Source organism: Pyrus communis, chromosome 13 (genome assembly GCF_041283825.1).
Source record: "Pyrus communis isolate YQ-2024b chromosome 13, ASM4128382v1, whole genome shotgun sequence".
In the NCBI taxonomy this organism is placed as follows: Eukaryota; Viridiplantae; Streptophyta; class Magnoliopsida; order Rosales; family Rosaceae; genus Pyrus; species Pyrus communis.
The window spans coordinates 30,236,778-30,251,720 of record NC_142577.1 but is presented as its reverse complement, the minus strand read 5'-3'; the positions used below and the strand labels follow the sequence as shown (position 1 = coordinate 30,251,720).

General features: G+C 37.9%; 3 protein-coding genes across 3 annotated transcripts; 1 reads left to right on the top strand and 2 right to left on the bottom strand.

The window, feature by feature from the left end:
- Positions 1-2,539: 2,539 nt before the first annotated feature.
- LOC137736589 (vacuolar iron transporter 1-like) lies at positions 2,540-5,498 on the top strand. The gene is made up of 4 exons (XM_068475832.2): positions 2,540-2,867; positions 2,947-3,032; positions 3,798-3,912; positions 5,027-5,498. The coding sequence occupies exons 1-4, from the start codon at positions 2,623-2,625 to the stop codon at positions 5,322-5,324; spliced, it is 744 nt and encodes a 247-aa protein (XP_068331933.2). The 5' UTR covers positions 2,540-2,622; the 3' UTR covers positions 5,325-5,498.
- A 53-nt stretch (positions 5,499-5,551) lies between these two features.
- On the bottom strand, positions 5,552-8,368 carry LOC137738245 (heat stress transcription factor A-8-like). The gene is made up of 2 exons (XM_068477875.2): positions 7,867-8,368; positions 5,552-7,058 (listed from the first exon to the last, which is right to left on the bottom strand). Exons 1-2 carry the CDS (start codon positions 8,095-8,097, stop codon positions 6,081-6,083), a joined length of 1,209 nt encoding a protein of 402 aa, XP_068333976.2. The 5' UTR covers positions 8,098-8,368; the 3' UTR covers positions 5,552-6,080.
- A 491-nt stretch (positions 8,369-8,859) lies between these two features.
- KNATM (KNOX meinox protein) lies at positions 8,860-14,833 on the bottom strand. Its single transcript, XM_068475673.2, has 3 exons — positions 14,660-14,833; positions 9,092-9,229; positions 8,860-8,988 (listed from the first exon to the last, which is right to left on the bottom strand). Exons 1-3 carry the CDS (start codon positions 14,831-14,833, stop codon positions 8,860-8,862), a joined length of 441 nt encoding a protein of 146 aa, XP_068331774.2.
- Between the last annotated feature and the right edge of the window lie 110 nt (positions 14,834-14,943).

Sequence of the window (14,943 nt, the reverse complement as noted above, 5' to 3'; positions counted from 1 at the left end):
AAATATAATGCAAGAAACATGAAGTGAACAAAAATATATGAAAATTTTATTTTTTCAAAAAAAAATTCTTAACATTTCTCTTCAAATTCAAAGTTTTCAGATTCGGATTTAAAAAAATTATTGTAAAAAAGGGGGGAAGTCATTTCAACTTGCACCACTACGTTCACGTCAAAGTGGTCATCGAGGCCTGTGTTGCGCACACGCCTTTGAAGTAACAGATGATCAAAATTGAACACAACTCTGTATTTTATTCTATTTTATTAAATTATTTTGGGGGAGTTCAGACCTGGTGTGCCAAGATTTTCTCTACCTACCTACCTTCTGCCTGTATTTTGGTATTGACAAGTGTTTATTTTTATACGACTAGAAATAAAAAAAAACAAAAAACAAAAAATTAAAAGAAAATGAAAGAACCAAAGCAGAAAACTGGGTTGCTGGGCTGCCATTTTTCGATCAAGTTCTCCCTCATGCTTTTTCTTTTTTCTTTCTCATCTTTCCCTCTTCTTCGAAAGGATTTTTTTTCCCCTTTTATTTTCATATTTTTCTTCTTGTTTTTCTGAAATCCTAACCTTAAAACTGCACTTGCACATTAAAATTGTATAAAACTCCCAGTTCCGTTGGGTCCTTCCGACGTGGGTCGAGTGTCCCGTTAGAAGGGATGAAGACCTGAGATTCCCAGACCTTCATGTGGTGCAATAGAAGCAGACCTTCTGAATAAATCTTCAGATCCAGAGATTCTGAAGTTATATTCCCCACTGAAGGTGTAAAGGCTACAACTGTCTGTACTAATATAATTGCATCGACTGTTTTTCTGATGCTAAGGAGACTATATCTCATAGTTTAATGTCAACTTACGTACTAATATTATAAAGCATTACGAAAAAATCTATTTTGATGGAGTCTTTAACATTTCTCTTTCCTAATTTAGATTCCCAATTCCGTCTCCATATGCATGCGATACCGCCTGCATGCCCTACTAGCATGCAAGCGTACAAAGTCTTGGATTTTTGTGTGCAAGGCCGGCAGGCAGGTTTATTCAAGCAAGGTTTATTCACTAATAATTTGGTCGTCATCATTGTTTGTTAATCCAGTCAAAACTTGAGGACCATTCGGTGAGTTAGATGAGATTAAACTTTAGGGATAGGATCGGATTGGTAGTGATATGTAAGACATAACTTGTAATTATGTATAAGGATATGTTAGATAAACCACTCTATTATGGATTCATAATCCATCATGTTCACTCATGTCTATCTCACATTTTGACACAATAAACAAAGGAGTGGACTCAAGTCTATTTTGGCTGGTCACAACCTATTCCAACCGACCCACTAGACAAGCAAAAATCTTTGGTTATTAATAAACACATAGATAAAATTAGGAGAATGAGGATACGGTCCTTAACTACCAATGTTCTTTAACTGAAACTTTGGTGGTTTTCAATTTTTTATCGAACTTCTTGACGTTAATGTTATAATGTATTTTTATGTAAGTTATTTTATTTTAAATTAAAATTTGACATTTGTAGTTGTTTACAGTAATTAATGAGATTTTAAATAAATCCATAATTTATAGGATTAAAAAGATTATCTTAAAATATATATATGATAAAAGATAAACTATACTATCCAATGTGTGTGTATGTGCGCGCGCGCATAAACATGGGTACTTCATCAAAACTAACCAAAAAATTATTGTACCAAAACATGAGTACATTTTTCAAAAGCACAAAAGAAATAATAGATATTAGACTTAATAATATTATTAAATTTCTTTCATTAAACTTGACATGAATATATTCTGAAATCAACATAATATAAAGTACCTATATAAGTTTAAAAAATGGATAAGAAAAAACTTGAATTGAGTTTATATACAAAAAAATGGTTACATTTTATATTAAAAAATGGTACATTTTATATATAATAAATTAGAATATTTAAGAATGGGTACATATAAGATTAGAAAAAATAAAAAAAATTATATGAATGGGTACATTTAAAATTAAAAATTGAAAATCTTTTTATACAAAATCAATAGGTACAAACTTATTCTAATTTTATTTTTTTCATTTTGAAAATGTTTTGAATGGAAAATTAATTATATGACCATTAAAACCCAAATCAATTTCTAATTTTTATTTTAAAACATTATGTAACTGACATGTAAATTCATTAATACATTAATACTAGGTCTTTGATCAAAATCTAAAAACTGATAAGGTTTCGGTCAATGAACATTAGTAACTAGATAAGGAATACTAATTTTTCCATATAAAAAAAAATTATAAACAAATATTTGGTTATTTTCGAAAAATTATCATTAAATCTTTGGTTATTAGTAGACTCATAAATATTAGAGAGATGATAACCATTCGCTTTTTGTATCTTATACATTATTGTTCCATTATAATTATTAATTTTGTTTGATTTATTTGAAGGAGCAACCAAATAGTATGTACCTTAGAAGCAAAACCCACGCAAGCCTTACGTACACTGTGAATGTGAATCCGGATCCTCTCCGGATCTCGTCGTCTATAAATAAAAAACCATTACAGTACTAATGTAAACCTAACGCTCCGACATCTAAACGGCTTCAAAACCCTATTTCATTTTTTTATCAATGGCTAATGACGGACAAAAGACCAACTTAGACCCCGAGAAGCAAGCACTGCTGAATAAACACACCGAGAACCACTTCACCGCCGGGGAGATCGTCCGGGACATCATCATCGGCGTATCTGACGGTCTTACTGTGCCGTTTGCTCTCGCTGCGGGACTGTCCGGAGCCAATGCCACGTCATCTATCGTCCTCACTGCTGGCATCGCCGAAGTCGCAGCCGGTGCTATCTCCATGGGACTCGGCGGGTACTCTTTCGATTCAGCCATCCTTTGATATCACAGCTTGTTTGGTAATATTTTGATGCATTGGTATTTTATTGCGCAGATATCTAGCGGCAAAAAGTGAATCGGATCACTACGTGAGGGAGCTGAGGAGAGAACAAGAAGAAATTGTAAACGATCCTGATGCAGGTTTAATTTGGATTATTTTCCTCTTTTTAATTTAATTATCAGTTAGTTTAAAAGTTTACCTTATATTATGGTTACCTCACGGATACTTCACTTTGGTGGCGTATCACATATTTGATACTTCGCTAGTTACGATACTCGTCAGATACTCTCAAGTACCCATCGGATATGTATCAAGTCGACAAACACGTCTTTGACTTGATGGATACATGTATCCCATATAAGGGTTACACGTATCATGTTTTTTGGATACTTTTATACTTTCAAATAAGAAATTAAAAAAGAGAAATTTAATAGGAGACAAAGTTTCAATTGAAATCTGATAAATATGAAGAGCTTGCCCCTTATTGGAACTATGAATACAACTCACACTTCTTCTATATATATATATATATATATAACAAGGGAATTAGGTTTTCAACTTTTCTTCTCCAACAAATTAAATAAACTTGAATTCGGAGATGAAATCGAATTCCTGTGTTATCAAAATATGTTCTAAATTATATCATTTTCATTTTATATATTATTATATATTTTTAACTGCCATATCTATGACATATTGGATCTTACTTTTTAAAGATTTTTCATATCATTTTATCGTATTGTATCTCCGCATTCATAGTCAAGTTAATGGAGCGGTGTGCTCCGTTTTTGCTCTAAGTTGAAATCTATTTTCTAATAGTTTATATTTTAAATTAGTTAAACTATTATTGCTTGTATATATATAGAGAGTGAAATTTGTTTTTGTTTATTATGGGGTAATTGCAGAGGCGGCAGAAGTGGAGGAGATATTGGCGGAGTATGGAATAGAGGCACATGATTATACACCTGTCGTGAATTCTCTAAGGAAGAAGCCCCAAGCATGGCTCGATTTCATGATGAAGTAAGTTACTTTGCTTAAATTCTGGAGTCATGCATTAGCTCGGTTGGATAGAGTAATATTTCGTTTCTTTGTACCTAAGTTTTTAATACGATCTTAAAAAAATTCGGCTTCTAATAAGTCAAATGTATATACTTAAGAAAACTTAAAATCATAGGAAGACATTTTTCTTTTTCTTCGGAGATTTGTTCATAAAAAGAGAGAAGAATATTTTATGAAGTAGGTAAAGTGATGAGGGAATTGAAATTCTCGTCGAATCTTTGTGTTCAGAGTAGATAGATTCGAAAATTCGGATCGTTTAAGAAAGAGAAAATTTGAACCGTTTAAAAGTTTTGTTTTGTATGAAGTGTGTGAAGTGATGGGCTAGTAGAGGCTGCACATTTAAATTGAAAATCCGGATTTCCGGATGTGTTGACTACGACACAAAAATATGAAAAGAATCTTAATTCGTGATGTGGATATTCTGTGAATTGCACGAGTCGGTGGGTGGGGGTATATTTTGTGTTAAGTGTAAGCGCTTAGTCAAAAGTTGGCTTCTCTTTAGAAACATGGACAAAACCCATGTGGTCATCCATCACATTCTGTCATTCACACCGTGAATGGATAAAAAGCACTTAAAAATCTTTTGTTCATTGGTGTTGAAATTTTGAATATCACACACTTCTCAGAATAATTGTCTGCTATTCTGATAGGATATCAGTTGTTTTGATCTTTTAACTAATTAGAATTTTATTTCATATATAGCATACAGTTGTTCCTACTTAAAATAGTCGGGTTCTTTTTTGGACATGACGCTTCTTTATCGATATAATATCGATAAATTGTTGATAATATTGGTACAATGAACATGTTAAGAATAAAACATATTCACATATTACCGACACAATGATATCGATATAAACATTGACATTATTGATACCAAATTCGTTATGCACGGATTATTTCTGCATGTAAGAAACTTGGTGGGTTATTGATCACCAATGAAATTTTGGTAGTAGGTCATGTAGAATGTTACAGCTTTTGGTTTTGTGTCAAGACTTTCGTTAGCTCCAAATATTTCATGTCATTTCATTACTTTTCATCTATTATAATTAACTTAACTTGAGTGATGATTCAGGTTTGAACTGGGATTGGAAAAGCCAGATCCAGGGAGAGCCTTGAACAGCGCCCTCACCATTGCCGTTGCTTACGTTTTGGGAGGAGCAGTACCCTTGTTTCCTTACGTCTTCTTTCCGAGGGCTAGGGAAGCTCTGGTTGCGTCAGTTGTCGTAACCTTGCTGGCATTGCTGATATTTGGGTACGCCAAGGGCCGTTTCACCGATAACAAACCCTTCTCGAGTGCCTTCCAGACTGCGTTCATCGGAGCCATAGCATCGGCAACTGCGTTTGGCTTGGCAAAAGCCATCCATCCATGAACACATTTGTCCTACAAAATCATACGACACCCCGTCTTTTGTTAAGATTGTTTTACGTTCGTATGCTTCGCTTCATGTTTCATGTTTGTTAAGATTGTTTTATATTCATATGCTTCGCTTTCATGTTTGGAAATTTTGATGTTGCTCATTATTTTCGTTACAAGTTCATCCTGCGATCCTACTTACACTTTTTCATCGAAAGCTAATAAGAGTAGCACATAAAAACGTCGTAAATACCTAGGAAATAGGTGTTAATTTGTATTGCGAAAAATTGGAACAGCATTTGGTGTCCGCATGAATTTACAAGGTACAACATGGAAGCAGCGCAAAACTGCAGTGGCGCAGACAATTCTTCAACTCACTTTAACCAAGTAGCTATTATATTTGACGAAGAACACTCAAAATTAATGTACAAGCAGAGCAAAACTGTTAAGTGATCATCCCAAGTTGTGCCAGCCTACGAAATTCTGTCAATAAGCAAAATCAAGAAGACGTAGGTCGATACAGTTTAGCGTACAGCAAGCAACAAATAACGTTACTTCAAATCTCCAGGTAGCCTCGATGAATGCAAAGATGATTTCCAACGACATTGTAAAAGAACAATGACACACATTATGATATGATACATGTGGAGGATAAGAACCAACTCACATTTGTTAAAACTGAGTTGTGGAAGGAAGATGGACCGAAAAGTGTCCACGATAAGCTGTCATTAGAGCCGACAGAAAAAACCTAAGTTACACAGAAGTTATCCTGCTACGTTCCTGATTTCGTTTCCATGTTAGAGTCAGAGGCCAAATGTCCCATGTGTTCAGTTATAAATTCCAAGTTTTGAGAGCTCTCCATATTAGCTCCATAAACTGTTGATTCCAATGCAAAGTTCTGAGATTTCTTCATTTGCTCGACCAAATAATCAAAATCGCGTGAATTGTCCAGATCAGATACTATTGGTTCCACCTCCATTCTAGTCTCAGCATGCTCTTCACCATTTTCCTTTGTGCCTTCAATATTTTCCAAGAAAGGACTAGCTAAAAGAAGCTGCTCCCATGCACCATTGTCAGATATATCCGGTAGGGTATATGGGTCGTGATTTTCTATAGGGCTTGACCTTTCATCCATTAGCATTTTCATGAAATCAGCATTCACAACAGAATCTTCCATTCCATCTAGATAAGCATCAGATTCCGGTTGTTTCTCTGAGCCTGAATTCGGTAGGAGTACATGCTTTGGGGCTTCAATCATCGGTGGTTGGTACCTCACTATCGCACCGTTAGAAACCACTGGTTTATCATCATCTACACACTGTTCTATCATATCACCAGCTTCAGCAATTCGCCAATTATTTTCTTTTGGCTGAAGAAGCTGAACCAGAAACCCAGGACTTTGCATGGCCATCACTAGAAACGACAGCATCTGCTGCTGATTCTTCTCCATTCCACAAAGGCGGTCCCTCAAGAGGCGCAAGTTATTTTGCGAAGTTTCCTGGTGCTGCCTAAGCTTTGCCAATTCTTGCTTCAGAGCAACTTTATCAGTCTTCAGGTTCTCAATTTCCCTCCATAGACCATTTTCACTAATGTTTTCAGATGGCCTATCCGGACTTTGCTGTGATGCTTTTTTCTGATCTGTGCCCTGTGGATGTTTCCTCCTAGCAATATTCTTCAACAAAATTTTCTGACCTCGAATAAATCCTTCGTTTGCAAACACCCAACGATCTGAATCTATTTTTCTAAAGCCCTGAAATATTAAGATTCATTAATACTCGATATCGGTTGACAAATCAAGTAACAAAACATTTACAGTCATGCAGATATACACAGAGGTGTTTATAGAGCACGTACAATGCATACATTTGAAGAGTAAAACAAGAAAAGCCATCTGACTATGTCTCACACTTCAGTCTATCACAGCTACATTACAAGCCAATCCATCTAAATAGGTGCCATTTTCTCAAATATATCCGAATTCAGTCAAGAAAGCATATATGGGAACTGCGATTGAAGCACAACCTTTTAATTAGATTGACAAAAAGAAGGGAAATGGATGAAGCTTGGGAAACAGAACGATCACATCTTAGACAGATCGTTTCGAGTGCCACTTAAATTTTTAACCACAGAAAACTTTCAATTCCTTCAACTTGAAAGAAATCCGAAAAAAATGCAAAACTCCCAACATTAGCAATACTTGCAAGATAGACACTTTATAGATGAAGGGTAACATTGAACAAACGAATCGAGCATGATTTCACAGTCGAAACGAAATAGAGCTAACTTGATCGTATCCGCAGGAAAGAAAATTGGCTTCTGAAAGTGAAACCTCGTCTTGTTTACAATTTACAAACGTGCAATAATTTTATATTGGCACAAAAACAACAACGACAACAACAACAAACAATTAACAAACAAACAAGTCTGCAAAAACCCCAATACAAATATCAGCACAATTCCAAAAGCCAACTAAACAAAGAGAAAAACCCCATGAATGCATAACCGAGACAAAATAACTTTGCCCAGTTAATCAAAAGGTAAGAAAACAATGAACTCACATAGATATTGAGCTGTCTCATGAAGCTAGAAAAGTTACTGTGCTTGAAGTACTTGGGCAGCATTGAAATCGAGAACTGGGCCATGTCCAATATAGCAAAGCTGTCGCCGGTTTCACTCCACGTGATTATGGAGTCGGTGTCCTTATCATCCACCATCTCGTAGCATTTTCTGAGAAAAGGAGCCACCGGCCCCGACCCTTCTCCTCCGCCCTTCTCCGCCGATTTCACCATGTTCAAGAAAACCAAGATTTTGAAATTGAATTCTATTTGGGATTTGGGTTTTCGTAAAGACCCAGGAGGAGTTCAGTGGAATTGGATGGAATCGGATGGAAAGTGTAATGTTTTGACGACGAAGTTTCGATCTTTGCTTCTTTGAGTTGCCGTGTTGACGGGGGTATATGGTCTCTGCCACTTTTTGAATTTGAAGGACACACTGGACTTTCTCTCCGGTTTCTGTGTAGTGCGGTTGAATGCTTTTTATGTGTGTACGAGGATCGCCTCCGGATTCGATTTACAGAGATTCTATAATCAATTTATCGTGTAGTAAAAAATTATTTAAAATATTTAAAATTAAATATAAATAATAATTGATAAAAATTAATCACATATTTTATAATAAACAAACATGATTAAAATAATCATTTGAATTCTCACAAAAGGATTCCTAAGAAGATTCTCATTCTTTATGTGTAACTGTCTCGTGTGTCGTGACCACTAAGATGTTGACATGTGGAAAGTATAAAGTGGGCCAAGCTTTACCTGGTTGGGTTTCTGTGGGGTACTAACCCAAAATAAAATGGGCCGACACAACATCATGCATGGGAGAAACATTCTTAACTTATCAAGTAATAGCGACACAACATCAGTTAACATGAGTAGTTCATCATCAGTCAAATTAACGTAGCTAGCCTCTCTCTCTCTCTCTCAACATGTTCTTATTCCTCGGCTGAAACGCAGACGATACAGCCAGGTCGTCGCCGGCCGGTCGGGTGATTAATGGTTTTTTTTGGAACCACTGAGGTCCTCAAGTTGAGCATACATAGTAGTGATAAAAGATGTCATTTCCTTCATGGGATCCGCCATGGCTTCTTTGAGCTTGTTTAGACCGTTGCAGTACGCTTCCTGCCAATAATTATTATATATATCAGATAGGGTAACTTTGATCAATAATTCGTATAGCACACACAAAATTGATGCACTTTCTAGAAAATAATGGTATATATACCATGAACTGATCAAGGTCTAAAGAATTGGGATCACTGCTGGTAGCGTCCTTGATGAGTTGCTTGGCATTGACAATGTTATTGTCCGTTGTAGTAGTGCTTTTATCATCGATTTGATCTCCAATTTCACCCAAACCCACCTGACAATATTGACATCGATATTGGTAAGCTACCAGAGAGAGAGAGAGATTGTGTGTGTGTGTGTGTTGCATGCGGTCCATCCATTAACCTGGCAACCACTTGATTAGCATATGTGTCTAAATTATACCTTAATTATAACTATCCGGCCTAACCCATCTGCCCACAGTAATTACATGCAAAATGGATGTGGAAAATATGGAAGAGAATGCTTTTTTTCATTATATTTCTCTACAAGATTACAAGGATATGTATACATGATACAAGTGTGTAGGTAGGACAAGGTAGCCGTCCTAGTGTGTAAGTAGGACAAGGTAGGACGGCTGTAGGGGACAAGGTAGCCGTCCTAGTGTGTAGGTAGGACAAGGTAGGACGGCTGTAGGACGGCTTGACGGCTGTAGGACGGCTAGTGTGTAGGTAGGACAAGGTAGGACGGCTGTAGGACGGCTTATTCTTCCAATACTCCCCCTCAAGCTGGATCAAGGAGGTTAATTGATCCAAGCTTGGAGAGCAGACTTTGAAACTGAGGAGAAGCAAGAGACTTCGTGAAAATATCAGCAAGTTGATCTTGGCTTCGAGTGAATGTGGTTTGAATTACCTTGGACTGAACTTGTTCCCGAACGTAGTGACAGTCAACTTCAATGTGTTTGGTGCGTTCATGGAACACCGGATTGGAGGCAATATGCATAGCTGCTTGATTGTCACAGAAAAGTGACATAGGTGTGTTGATTGAGAACCCCAAGTCCGAGAGAAGGCCCTTGAGCCAAATGAGTTCACATGCAGTGGAAGCCATGGCTCTATACTCAGCTTCGGCACTTGAGTGAGCAATTACATTTTGTTTTTTGCTCTTCCATGTCACGAGGTTTCCTCCAACCAACGTGCAGTAGCCAGTAGTGGATTTTCTATCAATAGCATTCCCTGCCCAGTCAGCATCGGTGTAGGCAATGATTTGAGTATGACCATTGTTTTTCATGACGATTCCCCGACCAATGGAGCCTTTGAGGTATCTGAGAATTCTTTTAACAACATTTAAATGAGCTTCAGTGGGTGCATGCATGAATTGGCTTACAAGACTGACGGCGTAAGTTATATCCGATCTGGTGATGGTGAGATATATAAGCTTACCCACCAATCGTTGGTAGTAACTGATATCATTGAGAGGTTCTCCTGTCAAGTCCAACTTCAATTTGCTATCAAGAGGAGTACGAGTTGGTTTGCAATCCATCATCTTCACTTCTTGAAGTAAGTCAATCACATATTTCCTTTGACTAAAAAAAAGTCCCTTGGGTGAAGTGGCCAGTTCAATCCCAATGAAGTATTTTAAAACTCCTAAGTCTTTAATGGCAAATTGTTGATGAAGAGAATGTTTAAGAGTGTGAATCTCATCAATGTTATCACCTGTGATGATGATATCATCAACATAGATTAGTACAACTAATTTGCCAACTGATCCTATTCGAACAAACAGGGAGGAATCAGCATGACTTCTCTTGAACCCAAAATTTTCAAGTACCGAGCTCAGTTTGGCATACCAGGCACGAGGAGATTGTTTCAAGCCATAGATTGACTTATGAAGCTTGTAAGCCATACCTGAATTCTGTGTTTGTGGATGACCCGGGGGTAGTTGCATGTAGACTTCCTCTTCGAGGTCTCCATGTAAAAAAGCATTTTTTACATCCATTTGGTACAATGGCCATTCATGGTTCACTGCAACAGATAACAAAACCCTTATTGTGCTCATCTTAGCCACGGGAGCAAATGTCTCCTTATAGTCCACTCCAAAAGTTTGAGTAAAACCGCGAGCCACCAATCTTGCCTTGTGTCGTTCAATTGAGCCATTAGAATTAAACTTGATTTTATAGACCCATCGACTGCCTACCACCTTCTTGCCTTTGGGAAGTTGAACTACACTCCGGGTTTTATTTTCATTCAAGGCTTTGAGTTCTTCTTCCATGGCTAGCCTCCACACAACTTGACGATTGGCTTCTTGAAAGTTCCTTGGTTCACTTTCATAGGACAGTTTACTGAGGAAGACTGCATGAGAGTGAGAGACTTTGGAGTAATTTACAAACTTGTGAATAGGGTACCTGGCATGGTAAGTTTCATAGTCTTGCAACCTTGATGGTGGATGTCGATCTCGAGTCGGATTCCTGCGGGGTTGAGCTGGGATCACAATAGGTTCAGCTCCACTCTCTTGTATAGATGTTGTGTTATGGTCATGGGGAACTACTTGTGCTTCTGAGGCTTCAGTGTCGTCTCCAATAAGCAGGTTATCATTAAGAGTTGCATAAGAGTCCCGGTTGTGAGGTAGTGAATGGACACAATCACTTGGTTCGACTGGATTTGGCAATGGGAAGAGATCTAGGAAATGCTCCCCCTGACGATTTTGATCTGATGATTTGTTGAAATATGGTTGGTTTTCATCAAACCGTACATCTCTTGAGACAAACATCTTCCTGGAGCACGGATTGTAGCATTTGTACCCTTTTTGGGTGGAGGAGTATGCCATGAAAACACACTTGACAGCTTTGGGATCAAGCTTGTCTCGGTGATGGGATTGAATATGAACATAACAGGTACATCCAAAGATTCTCAGATGGGAAATATTACCTTTTTTGTTTTGCATAACCTCAGATGGTGATTTTGTATCCAGAACACGACTAGGCAATCTGTTGATAAGATAGGTGGCTGCAAGAACTCCTTAAGACCAAAACCTCTTAGGCACATTCATTTGCAACATTAGCGCCCTGGTTTTTTCAAGTAGGTCCCGATTCTTCCTTTCGGCAATTCCATTTTGCTGAGGAGTACCTACACAACTTGTTTGATGTATAATTCCATGGGTGCTCAAATAGTTAGTCATATTTTTGGATGTATATTCAGTGCCATTATCAGACCTTAGTATGTGGATTTGGGACGAAAAATGGTTCATGACAAGATTATGAAAGTCCTTGAAAGCATCCATAACTTTACTTTTGAATTTTAGGAGGTACAACCAAGTGGCTCTTGAGAAATCATCAACAAAGATAACGTAGTACCTATAACCATCAAAAGACTCTAGAGGTGCAGGTCCCCAAACATCGGAGTGCACCATCTCAAACAACTTGCTAGTCTTAGACATGGAAGAATTGAATGGGAGTCTAGTAGATTTTGACAAATGACAAATTTCACATACAAGGGAGGATTTGCATAAACTAGGGAACAACGTAGACAACACAGATTCTGAGGGATGTGCTAGGCGTTGATGCCACAACCGATATTCTAGGTTTGAGCTGACTTGGAACCCCTTTGGAACATTGAGGTCCTCTGAAAAATAGTACAGCCCATTTAGGTAATGACCTTCACCAATCAGCTTCTTGGTGGCTAGATCCTGAAAAACAACATTGTGGGGGGAAAAAATTGCACGACAGTTTAGAGAGTTTGTAATCCTTCCTACGGACAATAATTGAAAAGGAAAAGATGGAACATATAACGCTGTGGACTCAACAGTTTCTGAGATCAGTTTAACTTTCCCTCTACCTAGAACTGGCACACCTCTACCATTTGCTACAGAAACTAGTGATGGTTTAGTGTGGCTTTCAAAATCGTATAGCTTAGAATATTGATTTGTCATGTGATATGTGGCACCTGAGTCTATAATCCAAAAATCATGAGAGTGACTAACATTTAAAGCAGTTGAAAGAGCACACATGATACCTGGAATGTCTCCTTGAGGTACATGACAAGATTCAGCTAAGAACCCTGCAAACTGTCCAAGAAGAGCAGTTTGACTTTCCCCAGTCGACGTTTCACCTGTGCTTCCTTTTCTGGTTTGGAGGTAGGTTGAGAACTCATTCAACAAGTCAGCCGGATTGGCTGTAAAGTTCATCGACCCACTGATGGATGTAGCAGCAACAGCATGGTACTTGTTTGTATGTGGTCTGGCATGTGAGCCCTTATGATCTCTTAAAGGTTTGTTCTCAAACTTTGGCTTCAACTCAAGGTGCAATATCTAGCATCGATCTATTAGATGTCCAACATTATTACAATGTAGACACTTCAGATCTGGCCTTTTTCCCTTGTATACTTTATCTCCAAATGACTTGTGATTTGTCACAAAAGCTCTAGCCTCAGACACACTAGGTTTTACGTCAACATTCATGACTTTTCTGCGTACTTCTTCTCGCTGGATAGTAGTGCAAACACTTGCAAATGATGGAAGTTCGGGATTCATTAGAATATGGCTTCTAAGATCTTCATATTCAGAACCCAAACTTGCAAGCAAATGAAAGATTTTGTCTTCCTCGGACCTTTTTAACAGTACGGCAGCATCGATAGTGTGTGGTCGATACATTTCTAGTTCGTTCCACATGTTTTTCATGCAACCGAGATGATGAACAAAAGATTTATCACCTTGTTGAAGACTTGCAAGATTCCTCTTAAGCTGGAACACTCGAGCAGCATTGTTTTGATTTCCATACATGTCCTTGACTGGCTTCCAAAGAGCACTAGAGGATTCTGAAAAACTGAAAATTTCAGACAGCTTAGGATCCATGGAGTTGAGGAGCCACGACATGACCAGCTGGTCTTTGCACAGCCATGCTTCATACTCCGACGATGCGACGTCAGGTGCTTCAATACTTCCATTGACGAATCCAAGTTTGGATCTTCCTCCAAGGGCAAGAGATATTGATCTGGACCATGGAAGATAGTTAAACTCATTTAACAACACAGAACACAAACGTTGGTTTGGGTTGACTTCAGCTTCTGGAAAACTAGGGCCAGGAGCTGTGAAGCTTTCAGCTTCTGAGTCAAAAAGATTATCTTCTGCCATTATCGAAACGAATGTGCAGAAGAAGAGAAAGGACAACAATGGAGTCAGGCCGGTTAAGGTTACGGCTCTGATACCATGTGGAAAATATGGAAGAGAATGCTTTTTTTCATTATATTTCTCTACAAGATTACAAGGATATGTATACATGATACAAGTGTGTAGGTAGGACAAGGTAGCCGTCCTAGTGTGTAGGTAGGACAAGGTAGGACGGCTGTAGGGGACAGGGTAGCTGTCCTAGTGTGTAGCTAGGACAAGGTAGGACAAGGTAGGACGGCTGTAGGGGACAGGGTAGCTGTCCTAGTGTGTAGCTAGGACAAGGTAGGACGGCTGTAGAACGGTTTATTCTTCCAATAATGGACAATCTTTTTGGAACTTCCATATCTTTGATTTGACCATCATATTGTGAAGATATATTTTTATTATTATTTTTTCAGGTATATCTTCTCGTGATTCATCCTTTTAGGACTTCCACATCTTTGATTTGACCATCATATTGTGAAGATACTTTTTTTGTTTTTTAAGGTGAATTATATCTTTCTAACAATTACAAATAAACTGTACAAGGGAAACTGAAAAAGGACTGATATACATATATATGTATATAATTTTTCCATATATATACCTTCAAACAGTCGGTGTGATTCTCCAGCAACAGCCCATACAATGGATGGCCTGCAATCCTCTTCTTTAGAACCTCCTCCTCCTCCACTATATCACCTTCACCTTTTTCTCTAGTGCTGCGCACCTTAACAACACCATTATTCTCTTCATGCTCACCACTGTAAATCTCCTCCATCTCTCTCTCTCTCTCTCTCTCTGTAAAACACAACAGACAGAAGAGATAGCTAGCCAGCCAACCCTTAGAACTTGGTCAACTATTAACCAAATATATGAATATATAAGAAG